The sequence below is a fragment of the Cebus imitator genome, unplaced genomic scaffold (assembly GCF_001604975.1).
Source record: "Cebus imitator isolate Cc_AM_T3 unplaced genomic scaffold, Cebus_imitator-1.0 Scaffold18, whole genome shotgun sequence".
NCBI lineage: Eukaryota > Metazoa > Chordata > Mammalia > Primates > Cebidae > Cebus > Cebus imitator.
Window position 1 is genome coordinate 592,597 of NW_016107333.1, and position 27,605 is coordinate 620,201.

Genomic DNA, 27,605 nt, shown 5'->3' on the forward strand with positions numbered 1-27,605 from the left:
GTCTTGTGAGAAAGACCTGAAGATTTTCTTTGACCGGCCGGCTTAGAGCTTCAGTTGCGCTAAAAGCACAGCACTCTTGGCTGGACCAGAGCGGGGATGGGCCTTTCGGGTTCAGTGCAGCCCGTACCTAAGACAGAGAGACAACACAGGCGCCTCCAGAGCAGCCAGGCCACCAGGCTAGTAGCTTGCAGAGGTTGCGGGTAAGGGGGAGGTAGGACGCCTTGGGAGAGGTCAGCGGAGTTATCAGACTAAGGGTCCCGCGCAGCCCCAGACAATGATGGTGCCAGGAGGCAGAGCAAACGGGGATGATCTGGGGTCCATTCCAAAGAGGTGGTGGGGGAGGTGGTGCTGGTGTGCCCCCAAACACAGCCAACTCGGCTCCAGAGCCTTGGAGAGCAGTCCCCGGGTTCACACGGGCTCTGAAGACACGCGTAGCCTGCGGGTGCGAGGCTCCTGGAGAGCCCACGCCCAGGCTGGCCTCTGGGGTCGGCTTCTCTGCTTCCCGCCCGGTGCCCGCAGGCGACAGTCGTAGGTGGTGTGCTGGGGGCCTCCCAGGGCGCGGTGGCCTGCGCCCCTGCTACCCGGGGTCGCTCCTTTCGGAATCTCCCGTTTGCAGGCGGCCCCTCGGCAGTCCGCTCGGGGCTGGGGCAGGGGGCTGGCGGCGGCGCAGGGGGCTGACGGCGGCGAGCGGCGCGGCCCCAAGTTTATGCTAATCCGCAAAGAGCCCGCCTCCCGCTTCCCCTCCGCGGCCCCAGCCGCGAGCAGCGCCGGCCACTCCGCGTGACGCCGCCGCTGCGAAGCGCCAGGCGGTCGGGCCAGGGAGCTGGGGGGGCCGAGCCGGACCCCGGGAGCCTCGGGGCAGGACCCGGGCCGACCAGCGGCGGGGGCGGCGCGGCGCTGCAGGCGGACACCAGGCGGGAGGCACCGCGAGGGGCCGGGCAGAGGCGCGGGGGCCGCGATGGGCGGCCGTAGCCTGCCGGTTTGGCTGTGCGCCGTCGCGGCGCTGCTCTCGGGGGCGCAGGCCAAGGGCACCCCGCTCCTGGCGCGGCCAGCGCCGCCCGGTGCCTCCCGCTACAGTCTCTACACGACGGGATGGCGCCCGCGGCTGCGCCCCGGGCCGCACAAGTAAGCGCGGGCGGGCGGCGGGCGGCGGGCGGCGGGCGGGAAGAGGGAGTGATGGGCCCGCGCGCGCCGCTGCTCCCACCTGCCCGCACCCGCGGGGGGCGTCTTGGCCCAGGACCCCCGAGGCCGTTGCACTGAGCGGGCGGACGCCCCAAGCTCCGGGAGATTAGGGAGCTGGCGAGTAAAAAGAAGCCGAGGGGGCCTGGCGCGGCGGCTGGGATCCTGGCAGTGCCCGCGGAAACCTTTCCAGAGAAGTAACATTTTCCAGCTGCGCTGTGTGCAGCCTCCGGGCGAGTGGACCAGGTGGAAGGAGAGGAGGAAGGGCGGTCCGCGCGCAGAGCACTGGGGGCTCCCCCGGCCCGGGCCTCCCCTCTCTCCCTGGCCCCGCCAGGTAGGAGATGGAGCTGCGCGCCGGGGCGGCCGCTCCCCCCAGCCCCGGAGTCAGCCTGGCCTGAGCAACCCGGTGGTGGGCTGCAGAGCTAGTGCGGGCTCCTGGCTCCGGGCCCTGCAATGGCACAGCCGTCCACAGTGGTCTGCTCATGCCAGGCAGCCACCTCAGCCCTTGTGGCTATCAAGGAGCCTGCTGCCCCCGCCTCAGCTTCTGGTGTTTCGTGAGCAGTGGCTTGCGAGCTGGCCTGTTAAGTGGACTAGAGGCTCTGCCTGGGGTGCTGGCTGAACCTGAATTCTAGCTGAATTTGAGAGCTGTTGTCGGAGGAAGAGTACCGACACTCAGTGGGCCTGGGTACATCAAAGCGAGCTTCCTGGAGGAGGTAGTACAAGAACTGCTCTGAGAGTGAGGGAACAGGACCAAAGGTAGGGGCTGCAAAACGACCAGGAGCGATGCATTTCCCCGCGAGTCAGGCAGGGGAGGAAGGATGAGTCACAGTGCTCTCAAAGGAAGCACTAAGTGGGGGCTCAGAAGCCTCGAATGCCAAGTTAAGGAGTTTGGGATCAGTGAAGGATGGGGGGATGGCAGAGCATTTGAGGGAGAATCCCTGCTGACCTCTTTCCCAGGCAGAGGGCGGCAGCCAGATCAGGCTCCTGGTTCCATATAGCGCTTAGCCCAGTGGCCACCCATCAGGGAGATTGGAATCGGAGACCAGCAGTGGGGCCAGACGCCAGACCAAGGACCTTGGCTTCCAGGAACAGAGTACCGACAGAAGAAACATGGGGGTCTGGTGCCCCGTCGAGGCCCACAGATGGAAGTGGAAGGGTAGGAGCCTCTGGGCCTGGCTCAGCCAGCTCTTCCAGGGATGCCATTTTCTCCTGTAGGGCCCTCTGTGCCTATGTAGTGCACAGGAACGTGACCTGTGTCCTACAGGAGGGAGCGGAGAGCTACGTAAAGGCTGAATACCGGCAGTGTGGATGGGGGCCCAAGTGCCCCGGGACAGTCACGTGAGTGCACTCCTCACCTACACACTTGGGATCCTCTGGCACAAGCACCAGTCCTGCTTTCAGCTGGGAGCAGCTGCCAACTCCACAGGGGCTCCTTGGCCTCCAGAGAGCCCACTGAGCCCCCATACAAGCCAGCATGGACCAAGGCCCCAGAAAGGAGGGTGCCAGGGAGGACCCCAGCAGTTTGGACCTGCAGCAGAGCATCACCTGCACTGACAGGGGCAGGCTTGGGTTGGAGCCTAGGAATCACAGAGGGACAAGGGGAGGGTTCCAGGGGCAGAGGCACCACAAGGCTAGGAGGACGCGACAGAGGCAGAAGGTGAAGGGAGAGGAGAGGGCAAAGGGCCCCATAGGAAATGGGTCATACCACAGTGGGGCCTGGCCAGCCCAGGGAGGACTGTGGTGACCACGAGGAGGCAGGCCATGGGGCAGGAGGAGGAAGCTGGAGCCACAGGGCTGCATGTGAGGGCCTGTGGGGCTGCATGCCGATGGGATGCACACGTCTGTACTTGGAGAGGTTCACATGTGTGTCAGTTGCTGAACAGCTCCCATGTGTCAGTTGGTGAACAGCTTCGTGGCTGAACAGATGAGGGCATGGACGCCCGTGGGCCTGTCTGCACCCTGGGCCTTCCCTTCCCTGCTCACAATCAGAGGTGCCCGTCCACCAGCCTCTCTGACTGGAGCTGAGTTCCCAGAGCAGGGTAGAGAGGAGTGGAAAGAACTAAGGGGAGCGGTGGGAGCCAAGAGTGGCCCCCAGGACAGTGAGGGGGCCGCCAGCCCCAGCTCCAGGACAGTGCCCCTCCCCGCCCACAGGGAGGGCTGGAGCTGGGTCTGAGTTTGCCGAGGTGTCACTGCAGCCTGAGTGGAATTTCTCATGGCAGCATGAGCTAGAGGGGGTCCAAGTGGTCTTGGGAGTGATGGGCAAAATTCCTGCTTCTCTCCAAACTACCAGGATGGCTGTGACTTCTACCTGCATTCTTTCCTAACATGGCTGTGAGCTCCAGGAAGGCCTGCCCTTACCCTACCCCGTCACCTTAAGCACAGAAAAATGAAAACCCTGAGGGTGGTTTGGAGGTGGGAGTCACCCAGCCTTATGCAAGTGTCTGGGGCGGCCCTGAGTGCCAGCTAGGGAGGCGAGCCCAGCCCTCAAGTGCAGAATCCCACTCTCTTGCCCTCCCCGCCCAGGTACCGCACAGTGCTCAGACCCAAATACAAGGTTGGCTACAAGACAGTGACAGACCTCGCCTGGCGTTGCTGTCCTGGCTTTACTGGGGAACGCTGCCCTGAGCACCTCACGGACCATGGGGCTGCCCCACCCCAGCTGGAGCCTGATCCTCAGATTCCCTCGGGGCAGCTGGGCCCAGGCCCCAGACCCCCTTCCTACAACAGAGCAGCCCCCAGCCCTCACGGTGAGTTTGCCCAAGGAGACCCTGCAAGGTGATCGGGTTTCTTGGGCTCAGTGGCAGGGGCAGGGAGGGCACTGACCCCAGGCTGGGTGAGCTCCAGCAGGGATGGGGAGGGGGAACCCCCAGGCCCCACCTTCATCCCGCCATAAAGCCGAGGGAGTTATGCCCAGTGAAAAGGTAGGCTTAGAACAAAAAATCTCTTGCGTGGTCTGGCAGTATGACAAGCTGAGAGGGTGAGGCCAGTAATGCCCCTGGGGCCGTCTTCTCCTCTTTCCCAGGAAGGAAAGGCCCAGGGCTGTTTGGTGAGCGGCTGGAACGCCTGGAGGGTGACGTCCAGCGCCTGGCACAGACATATGGTACGCTTAGTGGCCTGGTGGCCAGCCACCGGGACCCCAACAGGATGACTGGTGGCCCCAGGGCTCCTGCTGTCCCTGTGGGCTTTGGGGTCATCCCTGAGGGGCTTGCGGACCCAGGAGACAGAGACAGAGGGCCACTGACACCTCCGTTGGACGAGATCCTAAGCAAGGTGACAGAGGTAAGCAACACTCTTCGGACCAAGGTGCAGCTTCTGGACAAGGTGCATGGGCTGGCGCTCGGCCATGAGGCCCATCTGCAGCGGCTGCGGGAAGCCCCACCATCCCCGCTCACCTCCCTGGCCCTGCTGGAGGAGTATGTGGACCAACGGCTGCACCGACTCTGGGGAAGCCTGCTGGATGGCTTCGAGCAGAAGCTGCAAGGCGTCCAGAGTGAGTGCGACCTGCGGGTGCAGGAGGTCCGGCGCCAGTGTGAGGAGGGCCAGGCTGCCAGCAGGAGACTGCACCAGAGCCTCGATGGCCGGGAGCTGGCCCTGCGTCGGGAGCTGTCACAGCTGGGCAACCAGCTGCAGGGCCTGAGCGTGGCTGGCAGGGGCAGCTGCTGTGGCCAGCTAAACTTGATCAATGCCCGTATGGATGGCCTTGAGAGGACCCTGCAGGCAGTCACTGAGACCCAAAGGGGCCCCAGCGCCGCGGCCGGGGATGAGCTAACCAGGCTCTCTGCTGCCATGCTCGAAGGAGGTGTGGATGGGCTGCTCGACGGTTTGGAGACACTCAATGGGACAGAGGATGGAGTAAGGGGGTGCTGTCTGAGGTTGGAGATGGGGGGATGGGGAGTGGGCAGCTTCGGGACCATGCTGGAAGAGCGCATGCAGAGCCTCGAGGAGCGCCTAGCGACATTGGCTGGGGAGCTAAGCCATGACAGCGCCCCTCCAGGCAGGTCAGCTCGGCCCCTGGTACAGACAGAGCTGGCTGTGCTGGAACAACGGTTGCTTTCACTGGAGACTTCTTGCACCCCCAGCACCACCTCAGCCATCCTGGACAACCTCGTGGCAGAGGTAAAGGCCTGGCAGAGCCGGAGCGAGGCCCTCCTACACCAGGTGGCCAGCCACGCAGCACTACTCCAGAAGCTCAATGGCACCGTGGCTGAGGTCCAGGGACAGCTGGCGGAAGGGACAGGCAGCTCACTCCAAGGCGAGATCACTCTGCTCAAGGTTAATCTGAACTCAGTGAGCAAGTCACTCACGGGCCTCAGCGACTCTGTCAGCCAGTACTCTGATGCCTTCTTGGCGGCCAACACATCCCTGGACGAGCGGGAACGCAAGGTGGAAGCCGAAGTCCATGCCATCCAGGAGCAGGTCAGCAGCCAAGGCTCCAGGCTTCAAGCCGGCCACAGGCAGGTCCTGAACCTGAGCGGGGAGCTGGAGCAACTCAAGGCTGGTATGGCCAAGGTGGCCAGTGGGCTGAGCCGCTGCCAGGACACGGCCCAGGAACTTCAGCACACAGTGAGCCACTTTGACCAGCGGGTGGCACAAGTGGAAGGTGCGTGCAGGAGGCTGAGCCTGCTGGCTGCGGGCCTGGACAGCTTGCCCACTGAGCCACTGAGGCCCAGAGGGGGCCTATGGAGCCATGTGGACCAGTTGAATCGCACGCTGGCCCAGCACACGCAGGACATCGCCCGCCTCCGGGATGACCTACTGGACTGCCGGGCCCAGCTGGCTGAGCAGGCGCGGCCAGCTAAAGCCAACTAGACAGGCTGGCCAGGACCTAACCCCTAGATACCACCAACTCGGGGACCATCACCCCAGAGCCCAGCCTTATCCAGCAGCGCTTTCCAGTCTCCCCTGGCAGCCCAAATGGCACTAAGGCCACTGGGTGAATGGTCTTGGTCTAGCTCCATGTGGCTATTCCAGCCACCAAAACCCATGCTCTCAGTGTTGCACAAACTGGACAATTCCGGACAGTGGTCAAGGCAAGGATGTCATGCTTGAAGGCCAGGGTGCACTTGAGAGATTTCACATTCCACTGTCTGCAGATCAGTGTCCAGGCAACCAGCTGCAGAGCCTGAGTGTGGCTGGCAGGGGCAGCTGCTATGGCCAACTGGCCTTGATCAATGCCCATATGGACGGCCTTGAGAGGACCCTGCAGTCAGTACCAATGTCAGCAACTATGCAAAGACCTACAGACCCGCAGCCAGTGGCCTGTCCACATCGCCCTGTGCCCACAAGCAACAGTCCACAGTCCTTGGTGGCTTCTGTTCCATGTCCCCTCGGCTTCTCCCTGCAGCCATCAGGACTAGGTTTGTACCGGAAGGTGATGCCCGCTGGACTGTCCTCACACCTGGCAGCTTCACGGATGCTGTATCTGAATCAAGGACCAGAGGCTGCCAGACTTTTCTGGCTCCTCACGAGTCCTTCAGGACAGAACAGAAGCACAAAGACTCAGCCAAGAGTCCTCTTTATTCCTTTGGATCCTCCCCCAAGGTGAGAGCTTAGGCAGCTGTAGGACCCCAGGAAAGAATAGAATCCAGGCAATCTGTTTAGAGACCCTCACCCCAAATTTAACCTTTTCCTTTTCTTCCCCTAAGATGTTTCCAGAGCCCTCTGGCGCCCACACTGTCTTCCTTCCACTTGGGGCTGGGGAAATCCTTCCCGTGAAGTCAGGGCATTTCTCTAGAAAGTGGCCTAAATGTGGCTAAGCCCTCAGAAGGAGCCCCCAGCTGGAGGAAAGGGGCTCCAGGCCTTGCTTTTCACACCCCTTCAAAACCCCATCCTCCCAGGATGTTCACAAAAGGTGAGAAATTCAGGTACAAAATTACCAATGGACAACTTGAAAACTCATATTCCTCAGGCCTATGCAGTTCCCAGAGACTGACACCCATCTCTGCTGAGGCTCTGGCCTCAGTTTCCCCCACAGCAACATGGGCCCCACTGTGCTGTTCTTCAGGTTCCCACAGCCTTCTGGTTCCTGGACATTCAGTATTCTGCCCTCCATGCTGGTACTGTTGGAGGAGGGCAGGCTTTGGATTAAAGCTTTTAGCCAGTCTAAAGCTACTTTCTTCACCAAAGACAGTGGGAGGAGGGGCTGCTGGGGGCATCAGCCCTGTTTCCCACAGCTCCTTAGGCAAGAGCTTACCCAGCAGCTGTGAGCCCCGAGCTGGCCAGCAGAGGCTGGGGGAGGACTGTCAGGCCAACAGCCACCTGCCCCATCTGGGTTTGGGACTGAGTCGTTAAGGGAGGTCTGGAGAGAAGCAGCAGCCAGATGGGGAGCAGGCCAAGCGGGAGCCACATTCCCTCAGCCTGCAGGTGTGGGTGTGTGTCATGTGCTGAGATGCCAGGGCACCAGCAAGGGGGATGCGTTGGCAGTGATGTCTGGCTTCAGAGGCTATAGTCCTGGCTCCCCGACAAGGGGTGGGGAGAGCACTGTGTCCTTCCAGAGCCTACTCCACACTCCCACTGCTGCCACCAACCCTTCACTGAGTCCTCCCTCCTCTCTGTCCTATCAAGAGTTACAGCAAGGTTCCAGGTTGACAGGGACAGAGATATCAAAGGCATAGAGAATCCTGCAAGGAGGCTGGGAGTGGTGGCTCACACCTGTAATCCCAGTACTTTGGGAGGCCGAGGTAGGCAGATCACTTGAGGTCAGGAATTCGAGACCAGCCTGGCCAACATGGTGAAAACCATCTCTACTAAAAACACAAAAATTAGCTGGGTGTGGTGGTACATGCCTATAATCCCAGCTACTTGGGAGGCTGAGGTAGGTGAATCGCTTGAACCCAGAGGCAGAGGTTGCAGTAAGCTGAGATCGTGCCACTGCACTCCAGCCTGGACAACAGAGCAAGATCCTGTCTCAGAAAAGAAAAAAAAAAAAGAGGGAAACCTGCAAGGGCCTAGACGACAAACTAATTGCCCCAGGCAAGTGCCACACTGACACCTGGAGCAGCTGCAGCTCAGCTGGCAGAGACAGTACACCGGACTGGGAAGATGGGGGGATCTTTCCAGCTGTCAGCCAGACTGCAGCCCCTCTTCCCCTTCAGTGGGTTTGCCCCATGGCACTCCAGCTCCCACCCTTCTATCCCAGGACACCTAATGAGTGCTGGGCCAGGCCAGGGAGGAGGGGCCAGCCAGGACAAGTTCAGTCCAGGGTATCAAGGTCCACAGCAGGTAGTGGCTCCCTCCAGTAGCAGAAGTTACTGTATTCAGGGTTGACCAGGTCTGTGCTGGGGCCTCGGGCCACAGGTGGGAAGAGGAGCTCGACCACCTCGCCAAGCCTCTCATACCTACAGGCAGAATGGGGCCAGCACTGAGCCTGAGCTGCCACCAAACTATGGTCCCCGCCATGGGAGCCCAGGGTAAGGGACACACTCCCTGGTGAGAGGTGAACTTGGGGCCCAGGGAGAAGCCAGGGCAGGGGGGCGTGGCAGGGCATGGGGAACATGTGGCAGGGTTTGGCCTCACGTGGATTTGTGGTTCTTTATAAGCTCCTGGGTGAGCTCTCCCCGGGGGTTGACCGTGAAGATTCGGGAGTCAGGTAGGCCAACCTGCTGGTAGGCAAAGATATCCTGTGGGAGACGAGGAGGAGCCCATGGAACAGAGGCCAGCAGGGAGCTGGGGAGAGGTGGCTCAGCAGAGGGGAGGGGACACACTCACGTTGGGCCTGTTCCCAAATGCAGCATAGAAGGGCTGTCCGTGGGGCAGAAACAGCTGCTGGATGTCACTCAGGCAGGCGACCTTGAACACCTCTGGCTTCTTCTCAATCACCTCTCTGGGGTGGCCAGAGCCACAGCAGGGACAGGGGCCAAAGTGGGGATGAAGCCAGAGGGGATGGCAGGCTCACCTGACAGGGGAGTCTGACCCCACCCTCCTGGTCACCTGAGAGCTAAGGCTGGCCTGGCAGTGGGCCATGGCCTTGCATGTGTAGGGCTGGTTACCTGTGAAGGGCAGAGAAGAGGCTGCTGGGAGACAGGAGGATGAGGCCCTGGGGGAGGCTACAGCTCTGCAGGTACCCCTTGGTGAGGTTCGCCATACCGATGGCCCGAGCCGAGCAGTACAGGAACTTGTACCCATTTCTGAGAGTGGGGGACAGGGTAGCATAGAACCATCAGAGACCAGCCAGCCCCATCTGTTTCCTTGGCTTCAGCCTGCCCAGTCCAACTGTGGGGCTCTGAGGTTCCAACCTTTGCAGGGAGGGGACATGGGGAGAACAGCCAGATCTAAGGGACAAGCCCTCAGCAGTGGACTCAGCTGGACCTGCACAGAGTCCTGAGGCCTGGGTGGAGCAGATGGAGAGGGCCTCCCCTCTGGCCTGAGGCCAGTAGGTGGGCCCTGATCCTAGAACACAGCCCTGGGGGATAAGCCTTTCACAGAACTTTGGGCCATTAGATAGGTCTCAGCACTCCAGGCACCTGCCTTGGCGGCCTCCCTTGTGGGCCCTGCTGGTCCCAAGATGTCCTGTTCTGTCACTCCCTCTCTAGAGCTGGGGACCCTGCCTCAGTCCCAGCCCAGGCACTCACAGGTGGATTTTGCGATAGAGACTGGTGATGCCCTGGTGTGTCCAGTCTTTCCCCAGCTGGGGCAGGATGTGACCCAGAGCATCCGACCTAGAGCCAGAGTGGAAGGGTCACTCCAAGGCAGCTCCACGTGGCCCAGCTCCAGCCTCAGGATGGACCACCAGGAAGGGAAGGCCCCCTCACTGTCCCCACCACACCCAGCACAGAGGGAGGTGAGTCCGAAGCCCCTCTCTCCCTCCCCTTCCCACAACAGTTGGGCCTCACTTGGTGATGGTGCCGTCGATGTCGGAGATGACCACCTTGTCGTCCCATTTCCACAGGTAGATGGTGGCCCTGCAGCGGCAGGTGCCCTGGTACTGAGTGGTCACACTGAAGACCACATCATTGGCACCTTCTTGCAGGTTCAGGCACCGCTGAGGCCAGACAAAGGGGGGTGCGTTGTGATCGAGCACAGCAGTCACTGCCTACCTGTCTCCTTACCCCGTGGCCTCCGATCCCCTCGGGCCTCTCATTCTCCTCTTCCTCCCAGCTCAGAGACTCTTGGATTCATCAGAGATAGCCACACACAGACACATCCATGTTGGCAGAGGGTGGCCGCGCTGATCAGGGTCCTGTCCAGTGCAGGCCACAAGAGCCCTAGCCTCCCTTCACTCCCCTTTGAGATGTAACTCCAGACAAAGTTGCATCCGTGACTCCCTGCCCAAGATTCCCAGGCCAGCCCCAAGGCTGGGGCTGCTCTTGGCAGGGAGACACACCCCTCCATAGATGGGGGTCCTGTGGGGATCTCCATAGGAAGCCCCTCCCTAGGGCTGGGGTACCTGAGTCGACATTGCTCTAAGAAGTCTAACCCTGTACTCAGTCCATAGAGAAGGATCAGGGCCACTCCCCACCAAAGCCTGAGTTGAGTGTGAGCTCCAGGGTACCAGACAGATGGCAGCTGCCTTGTACTGGCTGGTCAGCCCCTCCTGCACACCTCCCTGACCATGGAGCCACATCCATGAAAAAAATATGTTCTTATTCCAGGAGTCACCAGTTACTGAGCTTAGAGAAGATACGACTTAGGGCTGAGAGTTGCCAGAATCTGAGGGGCTGTCATCAGCATTTGATTCTTTTTAGTGTTGCTTCCAAGGGCTGACCCAGAGCCTGCTGGCTCACTCCAGGTAGATTATCTCAGGAGGACCTAAGAGACAGCTTTCCCAGTGTCTGACAGACAAATGGGCTGGCATGTGAAGTGAGTGTCCTGCCCTTGGAGGTATTCAAGTGGAGGCCATCAGGGAAGCTCCCAAATGGATAAATTCTGGCCTTTGGTGAAGACATGGTTCCCTGGAGCCAGTTCTCAGCTGGTTCCTGAGGAACTCTAAGACAGAATTAGCTCAGCCCCTCCCCGTCCTCCACACAGACAATGCATACTTACGATCTGATCAGAGGAGAGGCGGAGGGACTTCTTGTAGGTAGGAGTGGAGACTGGAGTGGAGGGTGGGAGGGAGGGGATCTCGAGGATCACAGGGCTGTCTGGGGCGTCGTCATCACTGCTCAGGACTTCTGTCTTCCCTCTGCAGACCGCACTGGCTCTCAGGCCATCTCCTCCAGCCAAAGGGCCTTCACTTCCAGGAGATGCCAAGAGGAGCCTGGACCTGTCCCCGCCACACCAGGGCCTACAGGGTAGCAGTGATCCCTCCCTCTAGGCTCCACCCATGTGGAATGGTGGCAGACACAGGGGTACAGGCTGGCAGTCTCCACCCGGCCAGGTGACAGCAGAGGGGGCTGAGACCCAGGGCTGCCAGCCCTCATTGCCTGCCTTGGAGATATTTACCTGAAATACCTAAAGTATATCTCCGAGCTTATTCCCAACCCCAACCTGCTTTAGCTTCAGTCAGGCCATCCTTAGCTACCTTCCAGCCAGCCTCAGGCAGCTGGGTCACTTCAGAGATGAAAAAAGGAAACAAAGTCAGCTGGCTTATGTGGGCTGGAAGAGAAAGGCCCTGCTCCTCCTCAATAGGGATCCCCTTGTCTGGGCCAGGAGCCTGAGCACCTGTGCCAGCTCTGCCATTTCCTGGTTGTGGGCCAGGATATGCGTCTTCAGGCCAGGCCATTTCTCGGGAAAAAGAAAAGGTATGGAAGTGCTTGTGGGGCCAGGTGCGGTGGCTCACGCCTGCAATTCCAGCACTTTGGGAGGCCAAGGTGGGTGGATCACCTGAGGTCAGGAGTTCAAGACCAGCCTGGCCAACAGGGTGAAACCCCATCTCTACTAAAAATACAAAAAATTAGCCGAGCTTGGTGGCATATGCCTGTAGTCCAGCTACTTGGCAGGCTGAGGCACAAGAATTCCTTGAACCAGGGAGACAGGGGTTGTAGTGAGGCGAGATTATGCCACTGCACTCTAAAGCCTGGGTGACAAAGTGAGATTCCATCTCAAAAAAAAAAAGAGAGAAGTTCTTGGTGCTCGAGGAATGACAAAGAAAACCCACGCTGGAGACAGGGTGCTGGCTCCTCCCTGCTGCCCCGCAACCCAGGGCCATCTTTCCCAGGCTCCCACTGCAGAGCCCCAGACAGGGGTCTCACTCACCCCTGCTGCTCCTTAGCTGCAGTCTTCTCCCTTTGGGCACTGTGCTGTGGAAAGAACATCCATTAGTGAACCCCACCTCCCGCCCTGTGCGGCCCTGGCCCTGCCCCTCAACCATGACCACCCACCTCCTCAGCCAGGAAGTCACTGCGTTGCCAGGAAAACCACCATCGCCCACCCTTCCGGGGCATCTTCTCCTTCTCCAGCTTGTCCATGGTGCTCTGTGGGCAGATGAAAGCCATGCAGTGTTTCCAGTACCACATAAACCTCCTACCTCATGCTGTTCTTAGGACCCTCCCCCCATGAGTCCAGAGTCTGGGCCAACCCTGCAGCAAGGTGCTGTCAACATCTGGAGGCCAAGGAAGCATCCTCACCTCCATCCTGGGGTTCCAAGCAATGACTCAGGTGAGCTATGTTCAAAAGACCACGGGCTATTTCTGCCCCCAGCCCCACCTCAGCTCTGACCCCTAGCTCTAACCCAGCCTCAGCCTGGCCTCCAAATCTTGTGGATCCCTTCCCCTACTAGAGTAGCTAAAGGCAATGCTTTGGGAGTTTCTCAAGATCTGGTACTCCCTGCATGCTGCAACCAAGTGGCAGCAGGAAGAAAAATCATTAGCCAGCACTCCCCTTAAACTCCAAGGCTGCCCCAAGCAACCTCGTAAGGTTGGTGATCCTATCCCTTAAACAGCTCCCTTTTCTGTATGTTACCATCACTGTCTGGTTGGGGCAAGTTGACCTTGTGAAAAAACACCGATTAGATCTATGCTATTATAGATAACCCCAGGGAGAGCCCAGCCCAAGGCCCATCTGGGGGACACAACAGCATCCTACAGACGCAGAGTGGAGAACCCAAGTCAGGGGGATGTGGGCTTGGGCTGGGAACAGCCACGGGACCATCCTGAGCTGGGAACAGGCTGGTGGGGCAGGGGTCTCTCAGGGGCCTCAAGCGGTGGGTCTTTCTGGGTAAGGTGAGGAGATCCAAGCAGAGAAGGGACCCTCTTCCTTCCCACAGACTCTGGGTCCTAGCTCAGACCCTGCACCAGCGAGAGGATGAAGTTGTCACCCAATGGCAGTGACAGCTGTCAACATCTGTTAGTGATGCTCTTTGGACAAGCCAAGAACAACAGGCCATGCCAGGTCAGGGTGGTGCCTTGGATCGCTCCCAGAGGGCCAGGTGCAGGTTGGCACAGGCTGGCACTGCCCAGGAGGGCAACATCCTCCATGAGTAGGAGAAGGTGGCTGGGAAGACCAGGGAAGAGGTTCTGGGAAGGAGTAAAGAGGCTGGGTATTCCTTCATTCTTTTCCCACTCTGGGCATTACACATGCTGTTCCCCATCCCTGGCCAGCTCAAGGCCCACCCATCCTTTACTCTGCCCAGTGGGCACTTGCTTATCAAAACCCCTTGCCTCCAAGCACTACACACCTCTCCTTCCCAGCACTCAGGGCTGAATTATATTCATCTTTGGTTAACTTTGTCTTCCTTCAAGAGCAGGGATAATTTTGTTTCATTTATTCCTGACTGTCCCCAGCCTAGGCCTGGCACATAGTAAGTACTCAAGAAATATGTGTAGATAAAGAAAGTAAGCACCCTTCAGCCCAGCCTGGAGGAACAGTCTGCAGGCAAGGTGAAGGGTGCAATTTCCATTTCCTAAACCCATATTTCAGATCCAAAGGCCTCCCCATATTTCAGATGCAAAGGCTTCCTGCTAAAGGCATGCCTTGTTTAAGCACCTGTTGGATTTTTCTCCTCCTTCGTTTGTCCTGAGCTCCTCTGAAGACAAGTTTAAATCCAACAGGATTCACCCACGGCCAGAAAACCAGGGAAGGGTAGGGCAAGACTTCAGGGATCTGTGTTGCCTCTGGCCCCCAGACCCATTTCTCCTCGCTCTTCACTTCCTTGCCAAGGGTCTCCCTGCCCCGAGGCTATGGCTGCTTTCCCCAGCAGGGGCAGTGGTGCTCTAACCATTACCTTGGGCAAGCTTTTCTGGAAGGCTTGCAGAGAGAGGATCATGGGGGCAGCCACAGCCCAGTTATAATGCCTAGAGAGACAGAACAGCGCATCAGGGCTGCAGCAGCTGCAGGGTCGTGGAGAGGGGGATGACTCTCCAGCCACCAGCATCCCCAGCCCTGGGACTTACTTCCCATTGATTTTCACCACTAGATTTGGGTCATCCAAAAGACCGGGGTTTTTGGTGAGGTCCTGGTAGGAGACGCTGTGCTGGTTGAATTTCTCTGGGCACAGAGGCAGAGAGTGAGGGGTGAAGCTGGCACATCCCAGTTGACCCGCTGCCTCAGCCACCTGGTGCTCCGCACTCTGCTCCTCACCTCTGTTGGTTGGCTCTGTAACCTGGCAGGGCTCCTCCCTACCTATGGTTTGTGAACCTGTTTCCATCCCAGGATTCACAGGATAACTCACAACTTAGCATCAAGCATTTGGTTCATGGGGAATTGGGAACATCCAGCCCCTGCTGGCAGAGTGTGGGCTGCATGGGACAGAGAGCTGCAGGGAAGCCCAGCCTCCCACCCCTACCACCCCACCCTCGAGGTCTTCCCTGCCCTCCCCATCCCTGGGCTCAGCACCAAACCTCAGAAGGCCTTAGGCCATAGTCAAGCATACCTGGGGAGATGTTCCGGCTGTCAGCCAGTCCACCACAGAGGGACAGTGCTATTGGCTTCACTGTGTCTGGAGTGGGTTCAGGTTCGTGTTCAGGGTTGGGATCCCTCAGGGGCTTCTGGTTGCTGGGTTCACTCCATCTTCTGGTCCCCAGCCCGGAGTCACTGTGAGCAAAGGGGCCAATAATGACATGAATACAAGGAGGGTGGGAGATGGGTCCTCCCTCCTCCCAGGCCCTTGATAGTGGACCTTGGCCCCAGGAGCCCAGACCCAAGACACCCTGGCATCCAGAACCCAGGCACCTCTGGGGGAAGTAAAGCGCTGCATTCTCAGAGTCCAGGGAGGGCAAGTCATCCAGGTAGATGTCACTGGGGCCCAGGTGCTGGCTTCTCTTTGGGGAGCCTGAGGGTGGAAGAGATGATACTTGTAGAGCTGACGTGCTCAGCAGTGTGAGCAGGAAGTGCCCTCTTACTTTGAATTCCCTAAGCCAGTGCTGCCCAGCAGAACCACCTGCAGTGACACAAATGTCCCATGTCTGCACTGTCTGAGAGGTTGGCTGCTAGCCACATGTGGCTATTGAGCACACTTAAAATGTGATCACAGTGTGACAGAGAAATGGAATTCTCTATTTTAATTTCAATTAATTTAATTTTTATTTTTATTTATCTGTCATCCAGGCTGGAGTGCAGTGGTGTGATCATAGCTCACTGCAGCCTCGAACTCCTGGGCTCAAGTGATCCTCCTGCCTCAGCTTCCTTGGTAGCTGGGACTACAGGCACATGCCACCATGCCTGACTAGTTAAAAAAGAAAATTTTTTTGGTAGAGATGGGTTCTCACTACACTGCCTAGGCTTAATCTTGAACTCCTCAAGCAATCTTCCCACCTCAGCCTCCCAAAGTGCTGGGATCACAGGAATAAGCCATCTCACTGGCCTTAATTTGATTTTAAATAGCTACATATAGCCAGTGGCTACCGATTTGGACAGCACAAGCCTCATGCTTTCCCAGCACTCTTAGATAAACCTAAGCTTGTGAGCTGGAGCTGAGTCTGCTCATCTCTCCGACTTCCTATCCCAACCATCTCCCACTTCTCGCTCAAGGCACGCTAGCTGGCTTCAGTTTCTGGACATGATGCTTTTCTTGAGCCTACAGCCCTGGCACACACTGTTCCCTCTGCCTAGAATTCCCTTCCCCTGCTCCTCGCTTGGCTGAATCTTCATTACCCATGTCTCAGCTTCAACATCACCTTCTTGGAGGGGCCTTTTCTCACCACCTGGTTTAAACAGCTCCCATCCCAACCAGTGACTATGCCCGTGGCAGGCCGTTCCACATGTGTAGCCTCCATCTCCCACACTGCACTGTGAGCCTCATGAGGCTGGTGCCAAGTATGGCACCTGGCACACAGCAGGTGCTCAAAATGTACTTGAAGTCCCAGCACCCACCCAGGGGACAGGGTGAGAATAGGGAAGCAGTGGGGGGGACCAGCATCATTCACCTTTCCCCCTGGAGACCCTCTCTGACTGCCTGGTGGGAAGTGGATCCTCCAGAGTGGCCCAGCTCCATGACTTGGAGGCAGGAAGGAGGCCCACATCCCCAGAGCTCTGAGTCTTGGTTTCCTCTGTCTCTGGGGTGTGGAGAGGGGGGCCCACTAGAGTGGGATCCTCTGTATCAAGCTGAAGCAGGTCAGAGCCAGCCTCTGTTTGCAGGATTGGGTGTTCCAAAGGGTCCACGCTGCCAGCCACAGATGTAGAGGGAGTGCTGGGTCCTCCCCGAGGAGGAGAGGTTGCCCCGGCTCTGCCTTCAAGGACCATTGAGGACTTGGGCTGCTCAGCTCTGGCCACCTTCAGTAGAACAAATGGAGGAAGATGGGGGCCAGGGCAGGGCCTTCCACCCATGTCCCATAAAACCTTGGGGGAGGTGGCCTGAGTTTCAGTCCCTTCAACCCTGACCCATGGGGGCCACAGAGCCCCTGAATCGCAGGGACTGGGGTTGATACAGAGGGACTCACCTTGGGCAGCCTCCCCCAGGCCCACTGCATGTGGGACTCGGCTCTCAGGGGACTGGGATCCAGGGTCCGCACCTCCAGCTCCGAGTCACTCTTAGGGGATGTTAGCTCACCTGCTGAGAGGCTGCAGGAAACAAATTCAGAGGCCCTGAGCCTGCCTACCCATCGCCCCTGCTGCCCACCCCAGCCAGTGAAAAAAAAAATGTGCAACCCATATTTATGCCTGTGCTGAATCCAGAATATATAAGGAATATATAAAGATCTAAAGAGTAATAAATATATGAAGAACTTCTGCTAATCAACAATAAGAAGACAATCCAGTCAGAAGAAGGACTGAGGGACGGAGGGATGGAGGGACAGAGGGAGGGAGGGAGGGAGGGAGGGAGGGAAGGAAGGAGGGAGGGAGAAGGCAAAGAAGGAAGGAAGGAAGGAGAAGAAGAAGAAGGAAGAAGAAGAAGAAAGAAGAAAGGAAGGGAGCCAAGTTGTGGCTGGATTGCCTAATGGGCATAGGGTTTCCATTTGGGGATGGAATGTTCTGGAACTAGATAGTGGTGATGGTCCTTCAACACATGAATGTACTTAATGCCACTGAATTGTATACACTTTTAAATAGTTAAAATGGTAAATTTATGTTATGTATATTTTACCACAATAAAAAGAAATCAGTAATAGACTTGAACTCTTTACAAAGGAGAAATACAAATGGCTGGTAAACACATTAAATGAGTTTTGTGTCATTACTCATCAGGAAAAATGCAAATTGAAACCTGAGACCTTAATCTGGAGTCCCAGCCTGCAGCCCATCTGGACTCTCACCTGGCCTGGGGGGACCACTCGCCATCGGAGTAGGGGTAGATGTCTTCGGGTTTCGGTGATGACTTCTCTTCCAACTGGACACTGCTGAGGGGCCACAAGGAAATGGTCACTGATCAGGCAGGACGCCCCAGGCAGGTATGAAAGTCTGGTGAGGTGAAGCAACTACTGCCCAGAGAGGTCAAGGCCCTTGCCCAAAGTCACACAGCATGAGGAGAGGAAATAGCACTTGATCCCCCAAACTAGGGTTCCAGTCCCTTGGTCCTTACACACCCTGAGTGTTCTGGCCTCTGCTTTTCCAGCAGGGACAGCTCCCTTTCAGCACCCGCCTCCAGTTCTTCAGAACTAGATTCAGTTGCCACTGCATCCTCTTTCTGCTTGGGCTTCCTCCTGCGACGCCTCTTCCTCCGCCCAGCGGAGGCCGTGCCCACCATGACGAGGCCCTCAGGCTCGCTGGCAGTGCCCAGCTGGGAGTCTGAGGGGAAGCCAGACAGACCCCCCCAAGGGATGGGTGAGGTGCAGAGGCGGGGAGGCACATGTTCCTGTGGAACAGACCAAGAGCTGAGTTGGGGGCTGCCCTCACCACAGTCATCCTGAGCCTTGACTGGGTCACAGCCCTGGAATGAGCTCATTTAGGGTCAGGAAAACAGCCACATAGCTCCCTAACAGAGCCACCCACCACCCACCAGCCTGGCATGCCAGGCAGCGATCTTGGCATCAGCCTCTGACCTCCTCCTCTACCCAAGTCTATTACATCAAACATCTACTTCTCCTTTAAGACTCAGCCAGATGTTTCCTCCTCTAGGAAGGGGCCTTGGCCATCCCTCTCCCGGTCCCAGCGTCCCTCACGGCAATGACCAAATAGTTCATCATCCATTGTTTACATGTCCAGCTTCCAGACCAGTCTTGAACTTTCTTTGAAGGCAGGGGTCACCCCTCATCTGAGTCTGTTGCACGGTGTCTGGCATACAGTAGGGACTCAAAGTTTTTCAAGTTCAGTTTCAAGTCCTCTGTTGGCTTCTGCCGGGCCCTGCCTCCCCTGTGCGAACACCCGCCACTTACACACTTCTAGCTTCTAGCTGCACGAAGCTGGCACCAGACCCGGGAAAAGCCAGATGTTGTGCTTTCCAGCCCCCTTCTTCAGCTCCCGCCTCCTCTCCAAGCTGCCCAGGGAAGGCCTCCTTTTCATCCCATAGGGGCCCAGCTCAGGGGTCTAGTCTTCTGAGAAACCCTCCCCAACTTCCCAGTAAGTAGAGTCAGCTGGTACCCTGGCCCCTTCCTCTGTGCATATCATGTGTGCCAGAGGCCAGCCCCAGCTGACACCCTGCCTCAGATCTCCGCTGGTGGGGTGCTCCCCAGGAAAGGCAAGGATGGTGACAAATCCCAAGGCTCCCCTGAGAGGAGACACAGGGAAGGGACGGGTGGGCCAGGTACTGTTAGGAGGGCCACACTCACCTCATCGCTCTCCAGCTCCTGGACAAAGAAGGCCTCCCCACTGTCCCCAAGCTTCATGTGCAAGTCCACAGGCTCCCCATTGATCTCAATGTCTACCTGCAAATGGAGAGCGGGTGGCAGGGGCATGGGCCCTCAACCCCATGCTTCAGAGCACTGGCCTCCTGGCTGGTCCTCCAGTGGCTCCTTGCTGCCCCAAGCGCCAACCTTGCTGGGGTTCCCTCCCTCTGGACCTCAAGTGCCTGGCTGCTTCCCATGATCGGGGGCTCTGCCGCATCTCCCCTTCCTCGGAGAGGCCTTCGCTGAGCTCCCTACCCATCTCCCCCTCACTCACACTGCCCCATTGTCTGGGCCTGATCACACTTGTCACTGTCTTGGTCTTCTTGTGTACGGCCTGGCTTCCACATTCCTCCATCTCCCATACCCTCAAGAATAAGGACGTGATCTCTCTTATGATCGCTGTGTCCCCAGACCCCAGGTTACTGACCACGTGAACAATGGTGAAAATTTCAGCGTACTGGCCCTTTGTGGAGTGTTTTGTATAGATTATCTCATTTAATCTTGGCAACAACCCCTTGCAGTAGCTCCTATCATTGCCTCCACTTTATAGATGAGGAAACTGAGGCTTGGGGGGTTTAAGTAATTCTCTAGGAGGCAGCCTCATAGCAAGTGAGCCTATGAAGCCAAAAAGGCTGGGTCTGCAAGGCAAGCTACTAGCCTTTTAGATATACTGTTTCCTATAGGCTACACTTTCCTATTAGGATTCTGGAAACGTCACAGTTGCCTCAGTGTGAATCTTGATTCATACACTAGACATTGCTGCTAACAAAAATCTCTGCTGCACTCGCCTGAGCCCAGTGAAGGTGGAGTGAATTTATTTTATTTTATTTATTTATGAGACGTTTCACTCTTGTCGCCCAGGCTGGAACACAATGGAGCAATCTTGGCTCACTGCAATCTCTGCCTCCTGGGTTCAAATGATTCTCCTGCCTCAGCCTCCCAAGTGGCTGGGATTACAGGAGCCTGGCACCATACCCAGCTAATTTTTGTATTTTTAGTAGAGATGGGGTTTCTCCATGTTGGTCAGGCTGGTCTCAAACTCCTAACTTTAGGTGATCCACCCGCCTTGGCCTCTCAAAGTGCAGGGATTACAGCCATGAGCCACCATGCCCAGCCTGAAGTGTATTTATTAAGAGAGAGAAACTAACTTTTGAGGTTACCTACATATCTGGCCCTGGGAGAGCATTATCAGTTGCTATTGACTTGTTCTACCAGCATCATTAGGCAGATATAAGCATATCCATTTGTGAAAGTAAAGTAACTGGGCTCAGAGACATGAAGTGACTTACCAAGAACATACAGGTACAGTCTTAGTAAGCTGAGCCAGGTCTGATGGCCCCAGCACTGGGATGAGCCCTACTGATCTGTTGCCATGAGAAACTGTGAACCTTCTCAGACCAAAACCCCCAAATCTACCCAAAAACCCTCAAAGAAAGTACAAACAAAGGGAAGCCTGTCCAGAGGAAAGATCCCCACCTAGGGGAGGTCCCGGGGCCTGTCCTGGGACTGTAGTGGCTGCCCTGGCTTAAAAAGCCCACCCTGCAGTAGCGACCTCAGCCAGCCTGAGTACTTACCACCTTCTCCCGTGACCGCAGGACACCCAGCTTCCCAAAACGCACGTGGAAGGGTGAGCACCGGAAAGAGCCATCCACCTGCTTTACCACCAGCACGTCAATGCTGCCGCTCAGCGTGGCTGGGTTCAGGCCCCGGTACAGCTCCTTCATCGTTTCCAACACTCGCCCCACGTAATTCATGGTTGGTGCTGGCAAACAAAGGCAGTGACTTGCACAAAGGCAGTGACTTGCACAAAGTCTGCTCCAGCCCCTCCACAAGAAGCTCCTACAGCCTGACCACCTAGACCCCCAGGCGGCAGCAGCCGTGCGATGGGAGGTGCACCCGTAGATGTGGGTCTAACCTCAGCTTGCCCACTGCCCTGCCAAGGGACCTCTGGGCAGCTGCCTGTCTTCTCCAAGTGCCGATCTCCACATGTGTAAAATAGGGCGTAGGTAAGACAATATCCAATTGTCTTGTGCCTCTAAATGCTATGACTAATGATAATGACTACAGTGTTCAGTGAGCACAGCCCATTTCATCTTCACAACAACCCTGTGAGGCTGGCTGAGTGGGTATCATTATTTCTGTTTACGGATGAGCCAGCAGAGGCTCAGAGAGGTGGAGTAACCTGCCCGGAGCCTCCTAACTATGAAGGACGGAACCTGAGATCTGAACCCAGGTTTGTGTGGTTCCACTGGGATGGTCCAACCACAAAAAAAGGAGGGGATGGACAAAGGGGGCAGCCTCATTAGATAGCAGGCCCAGGGCTGTGCTGGAGAATGGGCGGCTGTGCTAACGAGTGCTCTTCTCTTCCCAGTAAGTGGGAAGGAAAGAGCCTCCATTTTCCTTCTGAGAAATGGGCTCAGCTGTCTTTCTGCCTCCTGGTCCTGGGAGTTGGAAGGTGTCTTGCTGGGCTGTTGTAGTTGATTTATGGGGGACCAGATGTGGGAGTGCCCCAGGCATTCAAGGCTTTATTCAGTCCTATTCCTGGGGTAAGATGCTCAAGGCAGAGCATCCCCTATAGCTGGGGGCTTAAGGCCCCAAACTACAAATTCCTTCCCCGTTTCTGTGGTGGAAAGCCTGTCCAGGCACAGCCTGACCCCACAGTGTCCAGGCTGTAGTTCTCAGACCCCAACTTCAGTCCTAACCCCAGCTCCTCAAACCAGGGCTCAGCTGACTAGGCCCTCAGAACCCACAATCAGACCTTGGCCTTGCCCTAGCCAGACCGGTCTCTCCAGCTTTCCCACACCAGGCAGGGATGGGTGAGCCCAGAGCAGGAGGCTGAGGCGGCCTCAGAGAAAAGCCTGGGCTGTGATGAGAGCCTCCTCCAAGTTGACCCAGTGCCTGCCCCACCAGCTTCAGCTCATCACTCCTGCCCTGCTGGCCAGTCCAGTGGCTGGCTGCCCCTCTGCCTGCCAAGACCCAGACCATCCCATCTCCACAGGGCACTTGCTTCTCTCAGACCCTGGGTCAGAACCCCTGAAGGACAGCCTGCCATGCAAGACCACTTAGCAAAGAAGCTAAGTGACTTACCCGAGGTTAAGTGACTATTCAAGCTCTATTAAGCTGACAGGCCATAGAAGGGGTACAGGGAGGGGAGAGAGGGAATGATGACTCATTTCCAGCTCTTCTGACTCTAGAGCATGGTCTCCTTCCACTCCATGGTTCCAAACCACCCCAGAGTTGGCTGCAGAGAGGGTAGCAGGGCCCATGGCCACTTCTGCACAGCCCTGCAATGCCCTGCACTCGAAATGTGGTCCATGCTCCAGCAACATCAGCGTCAGCATCACCTGGGAGCTTGTTAGAAACAGAAACTTGGGCCTAACTCAGCCTTACTGAATCAGCATCTGCATCTTTACTTTTTTTTTTTTTTGAGACAGGGTCTCACTCTGTCACCCAGGCTGGTGTGAAGTGGCACCAAAATGGCTCACTGCGGCCTCAACCTCCCAGGCTCAAGTGATCCTCCTGCCTCAGCCTCCTGAGTAGCTAGGACTACAGGCATGCACCACCATGCCTGCCTGGCTAATTTTTAGATTTCTTCTGTAGAGATAGGGTCTCACTATGTTGCCCGCATTGGTCTCAAACTCCTGGACTCAAATGATCCTCCTGCCTTGGCCTCCCAAAATGCTGGGACTACAGGCATGAGCCATTATGCCTGGCCTAGCACCTGCATTTTAACAGGATCCCAGGTGATTCCTGCAGCCTTTTGTGTGTTTGAAAGGAACGGCTTTTGTGTTCCCAGTCCACAGCCTACCCTTGGAAGAGCCTGAACGACAAGAGCCCCGCCCCCACAGCATTTCTCAGATAATGCCCACATCCTGCCCATCCTGGGACATCAGATGAAGCAGTGGGTTCTCTCAGTCCGTGTCAGTGCTTCACAAACATAAGACACAATAAGAATTGCTAAAGCGCAAATGGGATGAAATGCAAATTCTTCAGACCCCTAACGTGTCACTCAAATTCAAGTTTATCTGCAAGGCGCCTGCCATGTGCTAGATGGGACATTTCCTCTTTGGTTTCTTCCTACCTAATGCTGAACTCTGAATACAGGTCTGGGGAGACAGAGTGGTGACAGACACTTGGTGCACAGACCTCTAAACCACTGTGCCCAGGAAAAGCAGAGAGGACTCCAGAGGCTTCCAGGAATTAAGGAGCAAGCATGGGGAGGAGCAGAGCCAGGGTTGGGCAAAGGTCTGTCCAGCTAGAGGCCTGAGCCTGAGCTCTCTGCCCTAATAAGCCCTAGTGCAGTTTGTCAGCTTTGGTATTATTGCCCTTTGGGGCCAGATAATTCTTTGCCAGGGGGTGGGTGGATGTACTGTAGGATATTAAGCAGCATCCCTGGCCTCTGCCCATTAGATGCCAGTAGCACTTCATCCCCTGCAATTCCAGGTTGTGACAGCCAAATCATCTCCAGACATTTTTAAATGTCCCCTGAGGGACAAAATTGCCTCCAGCTGAGAACCACTGATCTAGTAGAAAAAGAAGAATAGTAGAAAAGGCACCCAGGGTCCTGCCCACATCCAGCCCTGGAGTATGCTCAGGCAAGTAACTACCTGGCCTTGATTTCCCCTTCTATGAACAAAGGACTCATCTCAGCTCTAATGTCATGGGAGTCCAGAATTCTTTCCTCTCTCTGTTTCTCTTGCTTCACCAATGGATGCCTCCATATCTGCCTGCTAGGCATTTTGGGGTCCTCCTGTGAGCCTGACCTCTGTCTGCACCCATCCCTTAGGCACCCCCTTTTCTCAGGATTCAGCTCTCCTTCCTTTGTCTTTTCCAGAGAGAGAAGAGCTCTGCTTGCCTCCTCTAAACTAACATGTCTAAAATCAGCTACTTCGTCTCCCCACACCTCCCAGGAAGTTGAATGCCCCTTAGGACTAATCGCTACCCCTCCCTCACTAGCCCTCTGAATCCTCTCCCCCAATTTCCTGTTCATCCAGCCCCTCCTTTCTCCAGCTGTCCTAGGTCAAGGCTTTATTACCAGGTGCCCAGATCACGGGTGGCCACAGGACATTAGGAGAAAAGGCACCAGATTGTCTGGGTGCTGATCCCCACTCTGCCATTTGCGAGCTGTGACCATGGACAAGTAACTTCATCTCTCTGAGCCTCAGTCTCAGCCTCTGAAATAGGAGTAACATCAGGTGCATGTGAGTAACTAATGAGAGACTTCATGTAAAGCCCTGGAATGCAGTAAAAGCCTGTATGTGGCATCTGTCAGCAGCGGCATCATGACAGCCCCACTCATGCAGGCTGGTCCTGTGGGCACTGCAGGTCATACTCTGATGGACTGCCCCTGCCAGCAGTTGAGCATTTGGACTTCTTAACTTGGCATTCAAGGCCCTGCCCAATGGTGGTGCCACTATTTGCAAAATGAGCATGTGAGCTCCAGGCAGGCCTGAGCTCTCAGCCCTCCTGGCCCCCAGATTTGGGTGAATGAAGGGCGTGGCTCTCCACGGAGGACCAGAGGGAGCAGGAGAGTAAGTACTCCTATTCCCCCAATAGAGAAAGCACCACCCAGCCCCCAACAGCTACATCATCTGACCTGCCCAGTCTCGAGGCAAGCAGGGCAACGGCTAGACACTGTTTTGCAACTGAGGACACTGGGTACCAGAGAAAGTGGCTGTCCTGGCAGGGCATGGTGGCTTACGCTTGTAATCCTAGCAATTTGGGAGGCTAAGGGGGGGGGGAGCGGATCAGAAGGTCAGGAGTTCGAGACCAGCCTGGCCAGTATGGTGAAATCCCCATCTCTACCAAAAATGCAAAAATTAGCCAGGCGTGCTGGTGGGTGCCTGTAGTCCCAGCTACTCGGGAGGCTGAGGTGGAGAGTCGCTTGAACCCAGGAGGTGGAGGTTGCAGTGAGCAGAGATCATGCCACTGCACTCCAGCCTGGGCGACAGAACGAGACTCTGTCTCAAAGAAAAGAAAAGAAAAAAAAGGAAAGGAAAGGAAGAAGGAAGGAAGGAAGAAGAAAGAAAGAGAAAGAAAGAAAAAGGAAGGAAGGAAGGAAGAAAGAAAGAAAGAAAGTGGCTGTCCTCCCGAAGGTCACACAGTCAGGCTGGGGTAAGCTGGGCCAGCCTCCCCTGGGAAGTTTCGTCGTCTTCTCTCCAGACTCTGCATTCTGGGTGTCCAGGGGGCCTGCAGCCACTGGGCCAAGGAGACAGGGACAAAATGAGGCCGGCCCCTCCACCCATGTCCCCATTTTTTGGCTAGCGGTGGACTCAGGCCCGCGGACAGGAAGGAAGGAAGGAATGTCATATGGCAGAATAGATGGGCAGGGGAGGGGAGAAGGTCATCTCTTCCCCGGCCCGGGTTGGGCCCTACCTGGGGAGCTGCCCACTGGAGCTCCTGGACTCAGAGCCGCCGCCTCTACCAGTGTGCACAGGCTCCGCAGCTGTCTTCGGCCCGCACTCACTTGGCGCTTCCGGGTTCTCTAAAACATGGTGAGATCACGACTCCATTCCTTCCAAGATCCTGGTGCGGCCTCCACAGGCCCCGAACTGCCCAGGCTCCACCCCCCTGGAAAGACCCCGCCCCCGCTCTGATCCACGCCCAGGGCGCCCTTTCGCCCCTCAGGAGGGGGCGGGGCCACGCTTCAGGCCACGCCCACGGGCCCCAAGCCCTGGAAGGACTGTCCCCCATCTCCAGAAAAGTGTGGATTTCCCAACTGGGCGGACCTAGTTCCTCCCAGATTTGCTTCCAGCTTGCTGTGTGATCTTGGGTGAATTCCTTTCCCAATCTGAGCCCACTTCCTGTTTTGTCAAGGAGGAAAGCCGCCTTGCAGCGTTTTCGAGATGACGTGAAATGACTTTGTGCGGTGCCTGGCGCTCGGATGTCCCCTCCTGGGGGCAGCTTTTCCCGACCTCTCCCGTATCCCCCAGACTGGACAGCCCTTCGCGTCGTATGTTCGCATAGCCCACAGTTGTAATTTCATATTTGCTTGAAAGACTACTTGATAATGTCAGAGTCTTCATTTAAATTTGAACTCTGAGAGCAGGTCATGTACATCTTTACACCCCAGCGCTCCTCGGTACATTGCCTGACAAACAGCAGGCGCTTCATAAATGCCCGCTCCTTCATTCCATCCCTGGGACGTTCTGGTGGAGCGGCCGCGGACTCAATACCGCCACTGGCCAGCAGGGGGCAGGCGGTGATCAGCCTTGTCGCCCAGCCGCGCTCCCTCCCGGCCTGCAGGCGCCGCGGGAGGGGTGAACCCAGTTGTGCCGAGGCACGCGGAAGGTCCTTTCGTTCTCGTGGCTTGAGCGAGGCCTGGGCCGGGAACGGCTTTTTCCTCTTGGATCTGTGGTTCGCGGCTTTCCTGGACCAAAGACCTTTCGGACACCCTGTGGTCCCTGCAAAGAAGCTGCTCTGAGAAGGACCTAGGGATGAAGTAGTTTGTTCTAAAAGAGAGAGGGCACCGAAGAAAGGGTTGGCGGCGCGGCACGGGCGACGAGACGGGCTTAGAAATGACTGGGCGGTGAGGAGTAGAAGTAGCTGCCATTATTCTGACTCAAAGTGACGGAACCTGTCTGAAAGTGACTGGCCTCAGTTGTCTTCGTTTTGGCAGAAGTCATAGAGTATCAGTCCTGATCCCAGGTAGTGTGTGACTGCTATCTCAGAAGAGCCCTGCTGGGAGCAGAGCTATGTCAAGGTGGCCAGGAGCGCAGCATCACGCATACCATTTTCCGTGATTTCAGGAAATCCCTGGAGGGAGCCTGAGAAGGAAGGAAGGAGAGGTCACAGGTTGGGGCTACGGATGCCAAAGTCAATATACCTCTTGGAGCCTCAATTTCATCTGCAAAGGTGGTGATAAAAGATACCTTGCAGGATTCTATTGGGAGGATTTACAGGATGAATTAAACCAGTGGTTCTCAACCTTGGCTGTGTGTTAGAATCACTGTGCCTAGAGGAACACTGATGCCCCAGGTACTGGGAATTTAAAAACCTCTCCAGTTGGTCGTAATTTGCAACTAAGTCTGAGAACTACTGAGTCAAATTAATTGCAGAGCACAGCACAGGGCACACATTACTCATTCAGAGATGTTTATCACATATTTATTTTTATTTAACAACTTTTTTTATTACACATTTTTAAAGATGGAGCACAAATAGTTCTCATTGATACTTGTAAAAGGAAAAAAAGTTGATATAAAGGTCGTTGCAGAAATTGCATTTCTGGCCGGGGCATGGTGGCTCACACCTGTAATCCCAGCACTTTGGGAGGCTGAGGTGGGCAGATCGTCTGAGGTCAGGAGTTCGAGACCAGCCTGGCCAACATGGTGAAACCCCATCTCTACTAAA

The 27,605-nt window shown here is 56.6% G+C and overlaps 2 protein-coding genes across 4 annotated transcripts; one reads left to right on the forward strand and one right to left on the reverse strand.

The window, feature by feature from the left end:
* The first annotated feature begins 733 nt into the window (after positions 1 to 733).
* EMILIN3 (elastin microfibril interfacer 3) lies at positions 734 to 7,282 on the forward strand. The gene is made up of 4 exons (XM_017511889.2): positions 734 to 1,125; positions 2,395 to 2,517; positions 3,703 to 3,926; positions 4,202 to 7,282. Exons 1-4 carry the CDS (start codon positions 959 to 961, stop codon positions 5,986 to 5,988), a joined length of 2,301 nt encoding a protein of 766 aa, XP_017367378.1. The 5' UTR covers positions 734 to 958; the 3' UTR covers positions 5,989 to 7,282.
* LPIN3 (lipin 3) lies at positions 6,679 to 25,818 on the reverse strand. Of its 3 annotated transcripts, none has more exons than XM_017511867.2 (20): positions 25,720 to 25,818; positions 20,828 to 21,015; positions 19,197 to 19,292; positions 18,015 to 18,283; positions 17,745 to 17,828; positions 16,932 to 17,052; positions 16,419 to 16,764; positions 15,226 to 15,325; positions 14,927 to 15,087; positions 14,448 to 14,541; positions 14,279 to 14,348; positions 12,438 to 12,530; positions 12,313 to 12,356; positions 11,161 to 11,299; positions 10,011 to 10,159; positions 9,750 to 9,836; positions 9,168 to 9,305; positions 8,887 to 9,001; positions 8,695 to 8,798; positions 6,679 to 8,516 (listed from the first exon to the last, which is right to left on the reverse strand). In XM_017511867.2, exons 2-20 carry the CDS (start codon positions 21,005 to 21,007, stop codon positions 8,372 to 8,374), a joined length of 2,535 nt encoding a protein of 844 aa, XP_017367356.1. In that variant the 5' UTR covers positions 21,008 to 21,015; positions 25,720 to 25,818; the 3' UTR covers positions 6,679 to 8,371. The 3 variants fall into 3 exon arrangements, with proteins under 3 accessions (XP_017367356.1, XP_017367366.1, XP_017367351.1); XM_017511877.2 differs by having other exon boundaries at positions 17,745 to 17,825; positions 25,629 to 25,818; XM_017511862.2 differs by having other exon boundaries at positions 25,629 to 25,818.
* Positions 25,819 to 27,605: the final 1,787 nt, after the last annotated feature.